Raw genomic sequence first — 19,752 nt, forward strand, 5'->3', positions numbered from 1 at the left:
GACGGAAATACGAAAAGATTGCTCCATAATTCAACACTGCTGCAAATCATGTAGCACAGTTGCTAGCATCTCAGGATAATCAACAAAGGGTTTCTTTTGAATTTACGGATTTTCTTCCCTGAGACACTGTAAATATTGATAGCCTATAATATTATATAATTTATTTAAAATAATTTTTTTCCTTCATCTTTATTTATTTAACTGAAGCAAACTACTTTTGGCGACTACATAGCCACATGTAGCATATCCGACGCAAAATACACATTTTCCATCTATGGCTTCTTCCTCCATGCTACTCTTCCCTCCAAACCTCTTCAACCCTCTCGCTTTCTACTCGAGAACCCGTCTTGCCTCCTCCTTCAAAGCCAACACTGCCGCCACTTCAAAAACCACCAGCTGCAGGCCATTTTTAGTCGTCGCTTCAGCTTCATCTCGTGCACTCCAAGCTCTGATATTCGATTGCGACGGTGTGATACTTGAATCTGAACACCTCCACCGCCAGGCCTATAATGATGCCTTTGCATATTTTAATGTTCGCTGCCCATCTTCATCTTCCTCGGGTCCGCTCAATTGGAGCCTTGAATTTTATGACGAGTTGCAGAATTTAATAGGTGGCGGCAAACCCAAAATGCGATGGTCCCTTATCTTTTACACCTCTCTTTTATTATTGGTTTATCTGCAAAATTTTAGCTTTTTTTTGGAAGTTATTTGTTTTTGAGAAATGGGATTTTCTTCTTTGGGCTGAAATATGTCTCACTTTGGTGCGCTTTCTTGAAGGTATTTCAAGGAACATGGTTGGCCAACTTCTACTATTTTCGATTCATCTCCGGAAAATGATGATGATAGAGCGAAGTTAATTGACATTCTTCAGGTTTCATTTTCTCTGCTATTATTTCCTTTTTTTCCCCTTTTTCTGGGCTTAATTTGATTAAGCTTAAGCTTATTAACTCGAAGACATAATTTTCAGTTTTGAGTGCACTGGCATGGATTTATCCTGGAATGAAAACATTATTTGAGATTTAGATTTTTCAGGTGTTATTTTCTAGTCTGCATTAGGTATGCTCTATAGGCAAGCTGTTTTTTATGTTCTTGAATCAAAATATGCCAGCCATTTTGTCCTATATTGAGCTTTGAATCATGTTTCGATGAAAACCTTAATGGAATATAAAGAACAGGAATTGCTGCTTCTGTTTCATAGTTCCACGCCGTCAAGTTTTGGGTATAAATCGGATTGTAATGGGCAAATAAATGGTGGAACTAGTGGTATTTTTACATGGAATGGAACATGGCATACAGAATGGACGGTACATGATTTGGATCGAAAATATTCATGGTGATTATTCGTTTTGCAACATAATTAGAATTGAGTATTGTTTTTGGCTATGGTTATGTTCCTAAAATCCTATTACTAGTCATTAATGTAGTTGCTTATGCACAAAATCGTATTCGAACGGATGACTAGAATCTATTCAATTTTCTTATCAATGTGTTGGAGATTATGTAATCATGCAACCTCTGTGACCGTTCTTTCAAACCATTCTCAGAATGAGCTATGATAGTGGAATTGGGAATCTTCAATGTTTTGTGGAATTGAAAATTTTCCATTCAAGTATTGATATATTGCTTCGAGGTTCCAATTACTTGCCCAAAATGTTGATTTTGTGAAAATGAGTATTTTCTGTGTCATCCAAATCCAGACTTTTTATCGTTAAATATCATTTATACTGGACTTAAACTTTCACTGATGTGTAGCTACATCCTTATTTCAACAGATCTCCTTTTTATTCTGGCTCTCCATTCTTAATTTCTTTGTTACTGCAATTAAGTTATCAATGTAGTATATTTTGCCTTTTAATAGCTATTGGTTGATGAAATACTTGGTGCAGGACTGGAAGACAGAGAGGTACAAAGAAATAATCAAATCTGGAACTGTAAGAGAACACTTGTAAATGCATGTTGCTCTGTTTATGGATAAATGATGTAATGAACTGATACGACGAAATATCATTTTCTTTCATTTTTTGGCTTGGAATTTCAAGCAATTCATTCAGAGCATCATACTATTCTTTGAATCAGGTTGAGCCTAGACCTGGAGTTCTGAGGTTGATGGATGAGGCAAAGGCTGCTGTAAGATCTCTATGTTAAAATGCAATTTATTTCTGTTCATATAATCATGAAATCGTGTTTGGATTGCTTGCTTATGAAAGTTAACTTAGCTGTCTACAATATTTAATCATTTTGCTGCTTTTGCAATATTATGTTCGGAGGACTGAGTCTAACACGATGCGTTGTTTCCTGAGTCTTGATGAGTTCACTTGTCGACATATCTCAATCATTGCCGTGTCCCCCTTTCTTTTACAGGGAAAAAAGATAGCTGTTTGCTCTGCTGCGACCAAAAGTTCGGTGATCCTTTGCTTAGAAAATCTCATTGGATTGGTAAAACTCTAATTTTACTTGTAATTACTACGCTGGCTAGTTCTTGGCCAGCTCTTGCTATACTGAAAGAGTGCCGTATAAATATTTACAATTGGGCCAGGACTCGCCTAACTTTAGAATAGAATTGAATTATATAGAGTACAGGAGTTGGTTGCTTAAGCACTGACTTAGCTTAATTAAATAAAATGGGCAAAGTTGTGGATAAATTAATTTATTCAGCATTTCATTTATAAGAACATGCACGCACATATAAAAAATTTCCATGTTTGTATTATGTGATTTCCTTGTCACCATGCTCATATTCTACATCAAGTATTAGTGGTTTATTGCTGTTTTGTTCTTATCTTGCTGTAGGAGCGGTTCCAGGGCCTTGATTGCTTCCTTGCAGGTATGTCTCGGTCATGCTTTTCTCTTTATCCAAAATAATTAGCTCTTTCTCAATGATTATCTTGAAAGGACTGGTTGAAGAGGGTTTTAGCATCCTCATTTGGTTAATATTTTTGTGCTCAATTAATTGGTTCACATTCTAATTCTGGTATCTAGTGTATAATGTGATTTTGATTTGCCATTAATATTTGACACCATTTTTTCCTTTGGTTCTGTGGTACTCGCAGCTTTGATAAATAACAAGACATAGTTTAACGTCTGTTGATCAAAATAAATATCGACCGTCACCCTTTTTGCTTGATGTAGCTTTGTTCTTTTGCCACGATTAACAATTCAACCACTTTATTCGCCCTTTTATTGCGAAAATCAGTCGTTGTGCCATTCGACATTCCATTACCATGAAATGTGATAATTGTTTGGCCGATTTAAACAAGCTGATTCTGAATTGCTTCGCAGCATTCACTAAGTATCAGTACAACTGATAGAACCCTCGGCACTGCCCTCATACCATAGGTGGAGGACCGACTGTAATACCACTTGCGGGAAAGATGTGAATGTTTTTATAAAAATATTTAGTGGACTTCCTTAGTAGCTTGATTCTGTTTATTTCAATCCTGACACCATTTCTTTCCCAAAAAACTGACCTCGGCATGTCAAGCACGTGGTGAAATTTGAGCTTGGCCGATTTAAACAAGCTGATTCTGAATTGCTTCGCGGCATTCACTAAGTATCAGTACAACTGATAGATCCCTCGGCACTGCCCTCGTGTAGGACCGACTGTAATACCACTTGCGGGAAAGATGTGAATGTTTTTATAAAAATATTTAGTGGACTTCCTTAGTAGCTTGATTCTGTTTATTTCAATCCTGACACCATTTCTTTCCCAAAAAACTGACCTCGGCATGTCAAGCACGTGGTGAAATTTGAGCTTGGCCGATTTAAACAAGCTGATTCTGAATTGCTTCGCGGCATTCACTAAGTATCAGTACAACTGATAGATCCCTCGGCACTGCCCTCGTGTAGGACCGACTGTAATACCACTTGCGGGAAAGATGTGAATGTTTTTATAAAAATATTTAGTGGACTTCCTTAGTAGCTTGATTCTGTTTATTTCAATCCTGACACCATTTCTTTCCCAAAAAACTGACCTCGGCATGTCAAGCACGTGGTGAAATTTGAGCTATCCATTTGACTATGATTGCTCTCCACTCGTTACTTCTGTAGGTGATGATGTGAAGGAAAAGAAACCCGATCCATCAATTTATATTACAGCCGCAAAGGTAATTAGCGTGGAATTGTTAATTTGTTGTCACGTATGCTCATTTTTTATGTCTGCCCTCTGATTTCTGCATTACCTGAGTGAAGTTTTTTATGTTGCGTAGAGGTTGAACGTCATGGGGAAGGATTGCTTGGTAGTAGAAGACAGTGTCATTGGACTGCTGGTTGATCTTTTTAATTATCACATTTACTTTTCTTTTTTAAAGTAACTACAATGACGAATTTTGATATGCTTTGTGAGAACTTTGAAGTAGAATTTCTACAACACTCGAGTTCGCGCCTTGAAAATTTCTCATAAAACAGTTAAAATCATATTCCATGATTTTTTTACCCATCGAGCCTGCGATGGAACTAAAGCTTCTAGTTCTTAAAGAAACTTTATACATTGTTTTCGAAATGAGGGGATCTGAAAATTATTTGAAATTTATCCTTCTAATGCATGAGAATGGTTGAAACAAATGAAAATCACGAGTTTCAAATTCTGAAGGCTATAAGTAATCTCTTGGCTAAGAAACTTCATTGTATTTAGATTAAGGCATTAAAAAACAACGATTTCGAGTGCATAAAATAGCTGTATCATTTCCTTATTTTCTGAGTTGAATGTCCGAGGTCCATTCACGCTGCAGGCTGCCACTGGAGCCGGAATGTCATGCGTGATTTCTTATACACCATCCACTGCTAACCAGGTAAACCATGCATTTTATTCAAGGCCAAAAGCAAGCAACTGTGCACCATACTATATAATCATAAAAATTTGATTTGCTTGTCAATCATGTTATAGGATTTTAAAGAGGCTGCAGCCATCTACCCTGACTTGAGCAATGTCCGGTAATAATCTCACTACTCGAGTGCACATTATTTTTCAATTTCACTAACAAATCTTATTCTGGTTATCGTTTTTATTTGTTCAGATTGACAGATTTGGAAGCATTGCTCAAAAATGTTGTTACTGCAAAATAGAGAACCTGCTATGAACCAACCTGTAAGTAATTCGACAGAAAGCATACTTAAACTTCCCTTACATATCATTCATTGAGGGATTATCCAAGCACGTTAAGTTGGGAATCACAACCTGTAAAATTAAGCTTCAACTATGATAAATATAGTTCATTCTTTTGCGAATAAATTCAGGGTTAGTCAAAGTTTATGGCTATTCTTACCTCGCTCTGTTAAATATTCGGCGCACTGTTTTTGTCAATCTTTTTTTCCCCAGATGGCGCAAGACTTCTTTTATTAGTAACGAGAAACAGTAGTATAAGAAAAGGGGACTAGGCTAAAACATTCCACTGATCACGGTAGAGTTCAAAATCAGGACCTAAATATACACATATATTGAATAGATTATAAAGCCTTTTTCGACATACGTAACTAAGACAAACCAATCGCGTAAAGACTCGAAATATATGCATTAAGATCATTTTCAATCGGAAGTTGATGTCATGCTCTATCTTCTTGAAAGCTTAATTGGCGAAATGAATGATATTTATTTATTAGAAATGCATCTCTACTACTTGAAAATGATTTTGAAGTCCAAATAAGCTCTTCAACTACAACGGTTCCTAATAAGCTTTCCCCAGAATCCTAATAAGCTCTTCAACTACAACGGTCCTAATAAGCTTTTCCCCAGAATCCTATACTCTTCCTTTTGTTGTGTATATGAGCTCTTTGCTATGTGGATCAAAGTAATCAATAAAGTGATCAGTCTTCCCATAGTTGAAACAAGTTATGTCACTGGATGATGACCCTTTCTTGAAGTTCTAATTGAGGTTCTGATATGTCATATGACATTTCTTCACGAACCTTGAAAATTTCTTGAAGAATAATGACATAGCATCGTTGCTGATTTGTTCAACTGTCATTTCAGATAGTTTTTCAATAGCAACAGTAGTTAAAGCACTTGAAACAACGACGGTAATAAGAGCTTTAATTGACTAACTTGATGAAGTTTTCACCACTATTTACTTCAAGTTCAAACTTATAGACCTTTAAGTCTGTAAACAAATAATGAAGTTCCAGTTTGCTCAAATATTTTGATTATCTCATTGCCATATTCTCAAGTCTCATTCTCTGGGCAATGCTATCATAAACTCGAGTGCAATTTCTCTATTGTCATATTTTTTGCTGAGGAGCTGCTAGCTCGTTGATAATGCTACTAAATCTTTCAACAAAGTTATTTAAAGATTCTCTAACTTTCATTTTAACATATTCAACTTCCACATTGCTACGAAAAGTTTATTTTCCTTTATCCGATCATTTTCTTCACATGTCTAGATCAAATTTTTCAGATTTATTTTGCAGTAGAACACATCTTGATTTTGCTAAATATATTTTTGTCAAGAATCTTGTACAGAAGTCCTTGGCTACATTATCTAGGTTTGCTTTCTTTTATCTTCGCTGGTCCATTTGCTTATGTGTTTTTCCAACATTTGTGGATCTCCTTCTGTTATAGTCCTTGTTGTATCGGCTTTCATAATTTTAATGGGATCATCAATGATGACATATCGCATGCAAGATGAGTTTTCATCCTGATTTTTCAGTCCTCGAATTCTTCTTTAGAGAACATGAGAATCTTGCTGAAAGATGTCATAGGTTTTGCAGTAGATGTATCAAAACGAGATAAACCCTATCTCTGATACCGTTTGTTAGGATCGGTTGAGTGCTTAGAAGGAGAGTTGAATAAATACTCCAAAGTTTTTTCTTTCTTCTACTTCTGAAATATGTGCTTCAAACCTTTTTAGGAGTCAGAAGCTAATCTCGACATTTGAAAGTATAGCAGACTACTTAAAAATGCGGAAACAGTCCACAACACTTGATGAAACCTAGAAACAATAGAAGGTAAAATAACACAATGTTTGTTTCTGGAAATTCGAAGGACAAAACCTTTCTACGTTTCTCCATTTTCTATTTCCAGAGGATATTATTAAAAGACTTTGATCAGTACACTTATACAAATCTACTTTCGTATGACTTATCTTTGTCTATTGAAACTCTTAGTATTACAACTCAAAACTGAATGAATATTGATTCTAGAAAGTGTACTTTCCACATATTAAAAACACTTCACATTTTTCAGTGGGTAAATACAATGAAAGAGTATGTGAACAAATGATAACACAAATGATTTTCTGAATCTGATAAAACTTTAAAGTGTGTGCTGGTTTTTGTAGACTTTCTAGTAGGTATGAGTGATCTCGTAAGTTCACAATAGGTCAGTGTATGTGAACGCATTATGAAGTCTTTTTATGAACCATCTTCGACGTTCGAATGAGAACGACTATTTTTTCGGTTATGAATACCTAAAATTGTTTTTGTATCCAAAATGGTAGTTATCATTAAATGAATAACTTCTGACTATTGTTACTGATTCTATATTACTTCATTCATAGTTCGGTCTATTGGTATTTGTATTTAAGGGTTTGTTCTGATTTTTCTAAAATGAATACTGATTCTGGTTTTCTTCGTCAAAATCTAATAAGTAATGAAATATAAATCACATTTTTTTTCTGTTTTATTTTTTTTATTAAGTTGTAGTATTTTAATTTATTTCTTTGATTATTTTAGTGTCATGTTGCATTAAAAATATTTATTATATATGGTTTTAATGACAATTTTCGTACATTTCAAACAAATAGAATCTAATCAGACATTTTCAGTAGTATTAAAATCGAGTGGATCTAAAGTTATGAAGTCGGTGCTATTTGAGATTCTTTTTTTTAAAAAAAAAACCTAAGGGGCTATGCGTTTATTTATTTTTCACATTGAATTGTCATCTATTTTTAGATTTTACAGAGATTTGTATGAAATTTACTCGATTATAAACTGGTCTTTCTTTATTACCGTCGATGCAAATGATATTTCAAGCTTGACTGTGAATATTTTTTTTAAAAAATGATATTGAAACATTATAATGCTAAATACGTCACTGTCTTTTCAGAAGTCATGAGTAAAAATTGAACATAATTGAATCCCATGAGCGTTTGTCAACTAATAACAAAGCCCAAAGAATCTTTTGCACGATGAAATCAATTTATGTGGGGGCCTCGCTCAGATACATGAATGAATCAAATCATTTTTAAGTTATTTGGAGCTCAGTTTCGTAAAAAATTCGTTAAAAATAATTCGTTAATCTTACATACTTGAGTTCAAGTTAAATTTTGAACTTGAAAATTTAATCGTGTTAGGCTCGAGCTTAAAGATATTCGGATGGTGAGTTTACGGACATGCTCATTTATAAACTCATGAGCATGCTTGCGAGCTCGAACTCAAGCTTGACTTGTTTACTGTTCGCGAACATGTTCATTTATGTAATGTACTGAATTATGTTTTTTTTAGTTATTTACAAATGAATTTATAATTTTTGTCTTAGTTTAGCATTCNTCAAGATCAAACTCGAGCTCTATTGTATGCTTAGAGAGCTCGAATATGAGCCCACTTAACAAACCAAGCTTGAAAATGAGGCTGCTTAACTAGCCGAACTTTGAAATGAGACCGCTTAACGAGCCGAGCTCGATTCAGACTCGTTAAACATGATAAACGAGCTATTAACAAACCGAGCTCGAGCTATTCGTAAGCTTAGTGATTTCAAAACGAGCTGAGCTAGAATCTCATGACAAAAGCTTGAGCCTATATAAATCTTGAACGAGACAAGCCAAGATCGAGCTTCATACTGTTCGGCTTGATTTGGTTTGTTTGCATCCACTGGCTTATGTTTCACAATAAAGAAATCAATTAATCATGAATTCAATTAATATCTTAGTTTTCATTTCAATTGTTTAATTTGTCTATACGATGAAATACTGGTCGAATCATTTAGCTTGTTCATTTGCTATCTAGCTATTTTATTACAAATTCTTGTGCAAAAATGTTTAAAAAAAATCTCAATTCAACTAAATTCACACTCTCAGTTGGGACTCGTAGCATTCACAGTCAGTCAAGACAATAAGCCATAACCGAACTACAACTGATCTTCAATACGATAAGTATGAATATCATCTCTCACTTCTGCCATCGTTCTTCGTCATCTATTGAGTTGAATCGGTCTGAATGTTGAGTCGGGGTGTAGCAATAATTTTCTGCATGACGAAAGTGCAAATTTTTTTTAAAAAAATAAATGATATAATTATATATATATATATATATTGGTAGTTTGTATGAATTTATATAAAACCAAATTAAAATTATATCATACATGTGTAATTTATTTTACGTGATAGGAGTAGTGTGGTCATTTGAATGTGATATTCGTTATATATATTGGTATTTTAGGTAATTGGCTTTCAATAATGAGAATTCATAGATTACGCCACTAATTTTTTGTGACTGATTATATTTCGAAAAAAAGAAGTTATTATTGGAAATATATTGTATATATATAAATTAATATGTAATTATTTATTTTTAAATTATTGTAGACAATCATAAAATATGATATGAAAGCAGGGAAGGTACCACTAGCAAAAGTAGCAGCAGGTTGGTGAAAAATCTTACTAAAAAAAAAATAATCGACCACCTCATAGGCCCGCAGGTTGCTCTAATTATTGAAATCAAGCCTCGGGCTGCTCAAACTTTAATCATTTAAATTAATAAATTTTTATTTTAAAGAACATTCGTTAATACGTGTTAGGAATTTTAAACAGTGTTTCTTGGTTGGATTACTATATATATATATATACACTGATTTATGATAAAGTGACTGAAACAACACATATTTTGACCAAACTGATATCTAAATGTAGTACTGAACATTTGACGTTTTACTAAAATTTATAACTAGTGATAATAATACAACTCAATTCTTTTAATCGTATGATAACACAAATCTCACGTTTCAATTACTCTACAAAGAAGCGACAATTATTGTATCCCAACAATCCTCATCTTAATAATTGACACATTGCAATAAATGATAATTGAACTCATAACATTGACTCTGATACTAATTGTAGGACCAAGCACGCTTTACCAAAAGCTATAGATAATGATAATTGTACAAAACAAATCTTTAAAATCATATAACAACACAAACACCATATTTCGATTACTCTGCCAAACAGATATGATTATTGTACCCCCAACAATAAATAATGAAACAGAAAAACAATGTACATCATAATTGATTATAAGAAAATAGAAGACTTTGATTTATAAAATCATGTTGTATAAACCAATCCAACTGAATTCACACTCTCAATTAGAACTCACAGCATTTACAGTCAGTCAGTCCTGACCGAACTACAACCGTTCTTCCATGCGATAAGCTTAGAGATCAACTTTTAACTCCTGAACCGTGCTTCTTCATCTACTGAGTTGAACTGAACTGAAGATTAAGTTAGGGTGCAGTGATAAGTTGCTACATAGGGAGCACACTGATCTTTGATGATCTGATATAGACGTTGAAGTCTTGCTATAATGCTCGGAGATGCTCTTTAGTTGAGTATATATGGCGGTGAAGTGTGAGCTTGAAGATAGATGCATATCTGTTATATCTGTTACAGAGGAATTATGATTGATACCCATGACAATTACAGAACATTGATATATTATAATAATGTTGATAAATCTTTCTATATGTTATCGATCACTCTCTTTTCTTCTTCGAGAATTCTCATTTTTATAGCAGTCAATTCCAGTGATCATATTTTATCTTCTCGAGATTTCATACCGTTGTCTGTATATCATGTGAGAGTGGGGAAGACTTGAACTTGAGCCTCTCTCACATTTGTGAAGAGTATGCCAAATTGGCTTGGGCGGTAAGCTTCGATTTTTATAAACATAGTTTGTTATTTTAATAAAAATTCAATTAGCATAGATTATCCTTTATCTAAAATATGATTGATATATTATTTAGAAATATTCTTGATTTTATTTAACATAAATTTTGTTTCAATATGTTCGACACTTAACTACAACTATCAAAGAATAAGTAATTTAAAAGATATATTCTACTTAAATAAAGCCGTATTATTCCTAAAATATACACCACTAATTTTTTGTGACTAAATTATATTTCGAAAAAATTAGTTATTATTTGAAATATATTTTATATATCTAAATAAATTAATATGCAATTATTTATTTTTTGTAAAAAAAACCATAAAATATGATATGAAAGTAGGGAAGTGACCTCTTGCAGAAGTTGCTGCATGTGGGAGAACAATTGTACAAAAAACAACTAATACATAACCACGTCCTAGGCCCGATGGTTGCTCTAATTATTGACATCAATCAGGGTGCGCAAAACTTTAAATCATTTACTTTAAAAAAATTTAAATCATTTGAATTTTGAAGTTATAAATTTTTACTTTTTAAGAACATTCATGAAAATGTATTGTCGAGTTAACGAAATTATTTTAGATCGTAATTAATCAGTCGAGTAACTTTATGATAAATTCAAAAAATAATCTGGATTGTACAATGAATATTTTTGTCAGAAACATATAAAAAAAATTTGTGTCGGAACTAACTAGAACATTTATTAACATGATATAAAAAATAATTTAATTTTTATAGATTTTAGTTTATAATTATTAAAAGGAATGGAAAAAGTGAAAGAATGAAACTTTAACAACTCAAAATATTATAGTTATACCTGTCAATATTTTTAAATATAGAAACAGTATGCGGAAAAAAATTAAAAATACTATTCATTAAATCAATTTTTATTATTATATTCTATTTTCAATTTTTGAGAAAATACATTTTTATTTTTTTTCATATTTTCTTTTATTTTTATTTTAACTTAAAAAAATAAGACTTTTAATTTATTCACTATATCTATTATAAAAGATACATGGATACCAATAAAATCGATATTTTAATATAAAATAATAATTTATCAAATTTATAGTTAATATATTAGTTTATTTATCATTTTTCTAAACAAAAAGTAAAATAGAAAATTGATTTTATTACTTATTATGAATCTATATGAAATGAATTGAGTATGTATTATGTTGGAACGTTTAAGTTTGAGTTGTGTATGAATTTTTTAAATTATATTAAAATTCAACACTCCGAAAAATTCAGTAGCCAATAAGTTCAGCAAGTTGCATATACAAATATCTGATTATTAACAAAGGTCTACCGAACTAAACAGACAAGCATTACTCAACAATAATTTATTGCTACCTTATTCAATGAAGTATTAATTCAGCAAATCAAACATTCAGATAATGTTCTGTACACTATTTAAAATAATCTATGTACATCATTAATTGGCGCCTACTTTTTTGAATCACAACAATTGACATACGAAAAGATGCAAGACTACATTTATGGTCTTGATACGACTGATTTATAGCCATTCAGATTGTAACGTTAGAAGATCGTCTATAAAAGGTCAAGTCATAGTTCAACAAACTTACTTTTCACTTGATCAACAGTTCAGAAGCTTTGCTGAAAATACTTGAAGCACACTCTCAAAAGTCTTACCAAATCTTTTTAGAGATAACCTTGTACCGTGTTATACTCATTTTAATCTTAGTATTTATTATATAATTTGAGTGAGTTTGTAACAGACATACAGATCTTTTTGTTCAGAAGTCTATAAAGTATTGAATAAGTTGATACTAAGAGTTTCAGTACATGGTGTTTAAGTCCTCCTGAAGTTGGCGTTTATATAAGCGATAAATATCAAAGTTTTTTAGTGAATATCTTCTGGAAACAGAAGAAGATGAGACATAAAATGTTTTTATCATTCGATCTTTTAGAAATAATTCTTATGCCTTACCTTACTGCACTGTTGTTTTTGTATTTGTTCACAAAAGTATTGGTAGACTCATTCCAAATTGTATATCAATTGTTTGCTGAATTTTGAAGCGCTGATATCAGAGTTATGCTGCTAACAACAATAGAAGGTAACTTAAATCCAGAATAAAAAAAAAAGTTGTGAGGTGTTTATTCTTCCCCTCTAAAGCACCTCCACTGATCCTAACATATAATATACCATGTTTTTAAAACTGTACCGGACTAGCCAGTTCGATCGAGAACCACTCACTGGTCCATAGCATACTTAAAATCCGTTTTAATGGTCAAACCGGTCAAAAATCGACTGAACTGGTTCACTATTTTTTAAATAGTTTTTTAAAATAATTTTTTAGAATTTAATTGTTTCATATATTTAAAATCTTAAAATTTATTTTTGGTATTAATATATATGATTATTTAGATTTTGAACTTTGTTAAAAATATTATTTTAGTAGTATTAGAACTTATTTTATTTGTAGTTTTTTTTTATAATATATAATTATATTCGATATTTTGATTATATGTATGTTGTTTAAATTCTGATAAATATATTTTTTATTATTTGTATACAAATTTAAGATTTTTAGAATTGAAAATATATTATATACTATATTATATTATTATTTTATATAATATTACGGTGTTTCGATACGATCGTACGGTTGATCAGCCCGGTCAGTTGAACCGTTATTTTAAGATAGATCGGTTCGATCATCGATATGGTTATGAAAAAATTATTATATACTTTAATTTGCAAAATATATTCAAAAGTAATAAAACATCTTACTTAAAATCTTAATAATGAGTAGGGACAATCTCGTGGAACAATATCCGTGCGACAAGTTGATCCGATCTATACTTGAAGTAAAAAAAATACTCCTGACATAAAATTAATATTTTCATGAATCAGGTCAGATAGAAGATATGTATCCTAAAATTAAACAGTAAGACAATCTCATATAAGTTTTTCTGCTTAATTATTTATATACGCATAAATAGATATATAAAAAATTTAAATCTTATTTCAAACACTTTAATAAAATTTTGGTAAATCACAATTTTGTAAACCACATTAGTTTTATGCATTATAAAAACATAAATCAACATTTTGTATATCGTACAAATCTTGAGATAAAACATGAATTATATTAAATTTTAAGATTAACAAAATAATATTTTTCACATGAAAAAAATATTGATATATTAAAATTTTAGTTGTAGACAAATAAAAAGATTTCATTTCAGTTCTTTAAAGGTAAATAAAGATTTTATAATTAACTAATAATTAGGGATATAGTCTTGCCTACAAGACAATTAAATAGTTATTAATATTTTATGGAGTATAATTAATTTCACACACACACAAACTTAAATTTACATTAAGAATTTGTCCAATATGAATTACTTGTTTGTTTGAAAATTATAATTTTAGCTTATATATTTACCTACTATGTACCTAAAAATAGCAGGTGATGTATATGAATGTTAATAAATCAAATAATATAGATTGTGACATATTTAAACTAAATAAATACAAATTTTGTCCTAGTCTTCCCACTTCAATGGAGACTGTCAGGATTCGCACCCAATCATGAAATTCGTATTGGTTAAATTTTTTTAAAAAATAATGCATAAATATTGTATGAATTTTTACGTGTGGTGATTTTTTTAAAAAAATTATGTAATTTAGTTAAGTAATTTAGCAAAATCATCTATACTTGATTGAAATTGATAGATAATTGGAGAGAAATATTAAATAGTAATAAATTGCTATAAAATTGTTACAAAGTTTAGATCTATTTTTGGGATTTCGATAAGAATTTCACTAACACACCGAAGTAGTTAGTATACGAGCTTTAATTTTAACTAGCTACCATGACACGTGCGATCCGTGTCCATAAAATATGAAATAGATACAACACGTTACAAACTTCAAACTCACATTCATATATTAATATATAGCTATGACGATAAAAGATGAAATAACGTAACATGAATAGGAGCTAATAAATTTTCATGTCTTTAATTAAATACTGTGTTTGATATTTTACATATTCGATTATTCATATACTAAACCACAAATTATCTAAAAACATAAAAAAAAGGAAGAACTATAATTCTGCATATATAAATATGAAATTCAAACCTTTGTACATTTCACATGATTACATATATATATTTCCATTGTAAATTATACTTAATATAAAACCCCCCATTCATTCATGAGTCTTTCCCACAAGCACAATGAATGCAATTTAAAGAAAAATAATTTGGTTGAGATACGAACACCGATAAAATTGATATGAATTCAATGAAAATGGTCGTATATTCCAGCTGCACTTGATTCACTATCAAGTATCAACCATAGTTGTGTAAGTTTGTTCATTTTGAATTTTGATCTTGTAAATGTTCGATTTTGGGTTTTGATTCTGTAAGTTAGATAATGTTTTGCTTTTTAATCATTTTTGCATTGATCGCCGACGTGACACCAAACACAAATAATTTTTTAGTATCATATCAGCATTTTTCGATTTCATATTAGTATTTTTCAACGTAAAGTCAGTACCTATCGAAAAATGACTAAACATCAAAACATACTATAACTTACCGGATGAAAACCCGAAATTAAATACTTACACGACGAAAACACAAAATGAACTATCTTAAATTACCATTCTGATTATTTTCCCTTTTTGAAAGGCTGGTAAATTAAATTTAATCGATAATAAAGACGAGTACATAGAAGGCGGGTTTGCTCTATCATTAGCCGTACAAACGTATATATATATATGTGCGTGTGCATTTTGAGTGCAACACTTACTTCTGTTTTGTCAAGACAGAAACCTCAAATTCATTTTCTTTCTTAATATTTCAGAAAACTCAAATCCATCGAAATGGGTTCCATAGCAACCAAAAAGCCTCACTTGGTCATTGTTCCATTTCCTGCACAAGGCCATGTCAACCCAATGATGACATTTGCCAAGCTTCTCCATTCAAGAGGCTTTTACATCACCTTTGTGAACACGGAATACAATCACCAACGTTTGATCAAGTCGAAGGGGCCCGAATCCGTTAAGGGTGTGCCTGACTTCAAGTTCGAAACGATTCCGGATGGAATGCCACCATCCGATGAATTAGATGTAACGCAAGATATACCTATGTTGTGTTATTCAACAAGAAACACATGTTTGGAGCCGTTCAAAATGCTCTTGTCTAGGCTTAACTCTATCCCGAACGAGCCCCCGGTCTCGTGTATGATATCGGATGGACTCATGTCGGTTGGTATCCGAGCAGCACAAGAAATGGACATTCCTGATGTCCAGCTATGAACTGCTTCTGCATGTTCATTCATCGGATATTTGCATTATCGCGAACTTATTGAACGAGGCATTGTTCCTTTAAAGAGTAAGTGATTCTTGTTGTATCGATTGACCACGACCATTTCTTCAGTCATATGTATCTTTTTCTTGACTTAGAGTTAGTGTCAATATTAATATGATGGCTATAATTTCACCATCTTCAAGTTTACCTGAAGAAACATTAATTTGTGTAACTTTTACCTTCATTGCAGGTGAAACTTTTCTCACAGACGGCACACTCGATACCCCGCTGGATTGGATGACCGGTATGATCGATGTGCGCCTGAAGGACATCCCGAGTTTGATAAGGACAACTGATCCCAACGACATCGGGTTCTATTGCTTTGGAGAAGAAGCACAGAGTAACTTAAAAGCCTCTGCTATAATCTTCAACACCTTTGATGAACTCGAAAGAGAGGCCTTAGACGCGGTTGTATCGAAGTTCAACTTCCCATACATATACACAATAGGCCCTCTGTCCCTTCTATACAAACAACTCGCCGAAAGTGAAGTCAAGTCACTAAACTCAAGCCTATGGAATCCTGACTCGAAAGTTTTCGAGCAGGGCCGATCCTAACAATATTTGGGCCTGAGTCTAACTTTTAAAAAGAGACCTCTGAATCATAATGTGTGTTCATATTTTTTTTAGTTCCATAGCAATTTTTCAAATTAAATCAATACGTTAAAGACAATATAAAAAACTAAATGAATAAAAATATAAAACATGTCAAAAATGACCACTAAAAAAACAACCCGCCCAACATTTTTAGAGCTAAAAATACTAATCAAGTCTGTATAATCAAGTTTTTCAGAAATTTCTTTCTCAATCGATAACATAGCAAATCCATTCAATCTTTCTTGTGACATGGTTGATCGGAGAAAAGTTTTGATGAGCTTTAACTTTGAGAAACTTCGCTCTGCACTTGCTACTGTGACCGTGACAGTCAAAAAGATTTTATAAGCAATATGAGCATTTGGGAAACACCCATCCATTTTCTTCAAGTAATTCACTACATCAATGGCCTATTTTGCTTCTCTTGGTAATGAGCACCTCAAGAATGTCAACTCCAAAAATAGATCATCCCTATTAAGTGTGAAACCCTTAGAGGACATCAAAATATTTAATTTAATAATTACCTTTCTTACCTTATTAAAAATCTTCTCAAGTCACTTTATATTTTACATAGAAAAAAATCTAAACAAAACTTCCATTTTAAATCGAAAAACTCTTCTAAATTAAAAATATTTCGTGTTAATTGTTTAGTATTATTTGATCAAATTAAAAATATAATAACACATGCAACACGTGTGCATATTTTACTAGTATAGCTTAGTGGATAGAGTCTTTGTTTCCTAAGCATCAAGTAGGTTCAATTCCTACTTTGATTTTTTTCTTTCTTTTTTCTATTTATTTTTTTAATTCATATATCAAAATTACAGTGTAGTACCTCATTATTTCTTATAATTATATTTTTATATTCATTTAAATATAACCCAAATGAATTATAAAAAAATATTGTACATGTACACAATATGTGCGTCGATGCATTCGTTTATCATAAAATTATGTATAGATTAATAAATTTCTATTCAATTATTAAATTTGGGTGGGACCCACTCAGATGTGTACCACATTAGTTTTGGTCATATTCAATCAAATTTTAGAATAGTACCCTCTTACAAATAAGGAATTAAATTCTTTTTTATAATTAGAGAGATTCAATAGTTGGTTTCGACAATACTCATGCAAATAAAGAATTAAATATTGAAGTATATATTAGAAAGATTCAATAGTTGGGCTATCTAGTATTATATATAATAATTTTTTTAAAATTTTTGGGCCCCAAAAAAGAGATGTGCCTGAGTTATTGGACTCGCTTGACTCTGAATAAGCACGGCCCTGTTTTCGAGTGGCTAGACAAGCAAGAGCCAGAATCAGTCATGTACGTCAACTATGGCAGCATCACGACGATGACCAGCGAACATTTTCAAGAGTTCGCGTGGGGGCTGGCAAATAGCAAACAACCATTTCTCTGGATCGTTAGGTCGGATGTGGTGAAAGGAAAAAAATCAGGTGCTTTAGCTGATGATTTTCTTGATGAAATAAAGGATAGAGGTATGCTGGTGAGTTGGTGTGAGCAAGATCGGGTGCTGACTCATGGATCCGTAGGCGCGTTCTTGACTCATTGTGGATGGAATTCGACGCTTGAAAGCATATGCGGAGGTGTGCCGGTTATTAGCTGACCTTTTTTCGCAGACCAGCAGACAAATTGCCATTATTCGTGCACGAAATGGGGGATTGGAATGGAGATCAATTGGGATGTGAAGCGGGGCGAAGTCGAGGGTTTGGTGAGGGAGATGATGGAAGGAGAGAAAGGAAAGAAGATGAAGAAGAATGCCAGAGAATGGAAGAGAATGGCGGAAGAAGCTACAAATGTTGGTGGCTCTTCTTATGTCAATTTTGATAAGCTCGTCAAAGAGGTTTTCCATCATGAAGATTGAAGAATCAAGAGACGAATAAAGTATCAATCTTTTGCTATTTTACTACGTGTTTGAAGTTATAATATCATTTTTATATGGATGTGCACTCACATGCATGCATTAAAATTATGAAACAATAATATCAATTTAATATGTATCTATATTACCAGATGGTTATGAAATGCTAGCTGTTCTGGATTCTTTAGATTTGATGAGAAAAATTTCAAGACATCGTCAATCAGGCAGTGCTAAACTTTTAGTTGAAGGCAGCACAAACAAATTAGGACAGAACAAATTCAGATTTTACATGTAATTTTTCTGTGATATATATATACCGTCTCTGAAAAGAAAATCGGGTTACTCAAATAAACTACAGCCCGAGTGAAAGACACGCTCTAATCATCTCATCTTTTTCAGAGCTCAGTGTACATCAAATATAGACTGCACACCAGTTTACATAGAGTTTGATATAACTTTACCATGCACGAGCTAGAACCAGCGATTAACCATGACAGTACCAATTGCCATACTTTGTGCAGCAAGAATCATCCACCACTTCCCCACAAAGAAAAGTTATTCTTGTCAATAGAAATAGCAAGCTCTGGAGATCAAATTACCGGCCAGCAACTCTAATAATGTATGTAGTTTGATATTTCAAAGGAGCTTCTTGCCAGGTCGAAAAATTAAGGTTGCTAAGTGAATTACAAGATCCAAAGGTTTATTTTGAGCATACAAGCAGGTACATGTCGAGAGGCAAATTACATTATCTAAAGAACACATAATTTGGACATGCGAAATGCATGTGTTCATTTTGAATAAATGAAGATATGCAACTACGTACACAAAGGAAATATATTCGAGGAAAAGAAGAATGCCTGTGAATATTTAAATAGCCCAATATTACTAGAGATACCATTTTCGAAAACTTCAAATCTTTAATAGATGTTAACAGTGCTCCTCTTACTATGAAATTCAATGGCGGGATTGCTAAGTTTAATATTCATGATATATACTTGTGATGAAACATACTATTGATGTCATCGATCACTTGTCCGAGAAACTTTAG

General features: G+C 32.2%; 1 protein-coding gene and 1 pseudogene across 2 annotated transcripts; both read left to right on the forward strand.

The window, feature by feature from the left end:
- Window positions 1-224: 224 nt before the first annotated feature.
- On the forward strand, window positions 225-5,254 carry LOC140974154 (haloacid dehalogenase-like hydrolase domain-containing protein At4g39970). Of its 2 annotated transcripts, XM_073437442.1 has the most exons (11): window positions 226-636; window positions 778-871; window positions 1,887-1,931; window positions 2,077-2,127; window positions 2,362-2,436; window positions 2,791-2,824; window positions 4,048-4,103; window positions 4,206-4,265; window positions 4,728-4,787; window positions 4,883-4,929; window positions 5,013-5,254. In XM_073437442.1, exons 1-11 carry the CDS (start codon window positions 275-277, stop codon window positions 5,059-5,061), a joined length of 933 nt encoding a protein of 310 aa, XP_073293543.1. In that variant the 5' UTR covers window positions 226-274; the 3' UTR covers window positions 5,062-5,254. The 2 variants fall into 2 exon arrangements, with proteins under 2 accessions (XP_073293544.1, XP_073293543.1); XM_073437443.1 differs by lacking the exon at window positions 4,206-4,265 and having other exon boundaries at window positions 225-636.
- A 10,435-nt stretch (window positions 5,255-15,689) lies between these two features.
- Window positions 15,690-18,764, forward strand: LOC140972323 (linamarin synthase 2-like; annotated as a pseudogene).
- Window positions 18,765-19,752: the final 988 nt, after the last annotated feature.

The sequence above is a fragment of the Primulina huaijiensis genome, chromosome 3 (genome assembly GCF_012295235.1).
Source record: "Primulina huaijiensis isolate GDHJ02 chromosome 3, ASM1229523v2, whole genome shotgun sequence".
NCBI lineage: Eukaryota > Viridiplantae > Streptophyta > Magnoliopsida > Lamiales > Gesneriaceae > Primulina > Primulina huaijiensis.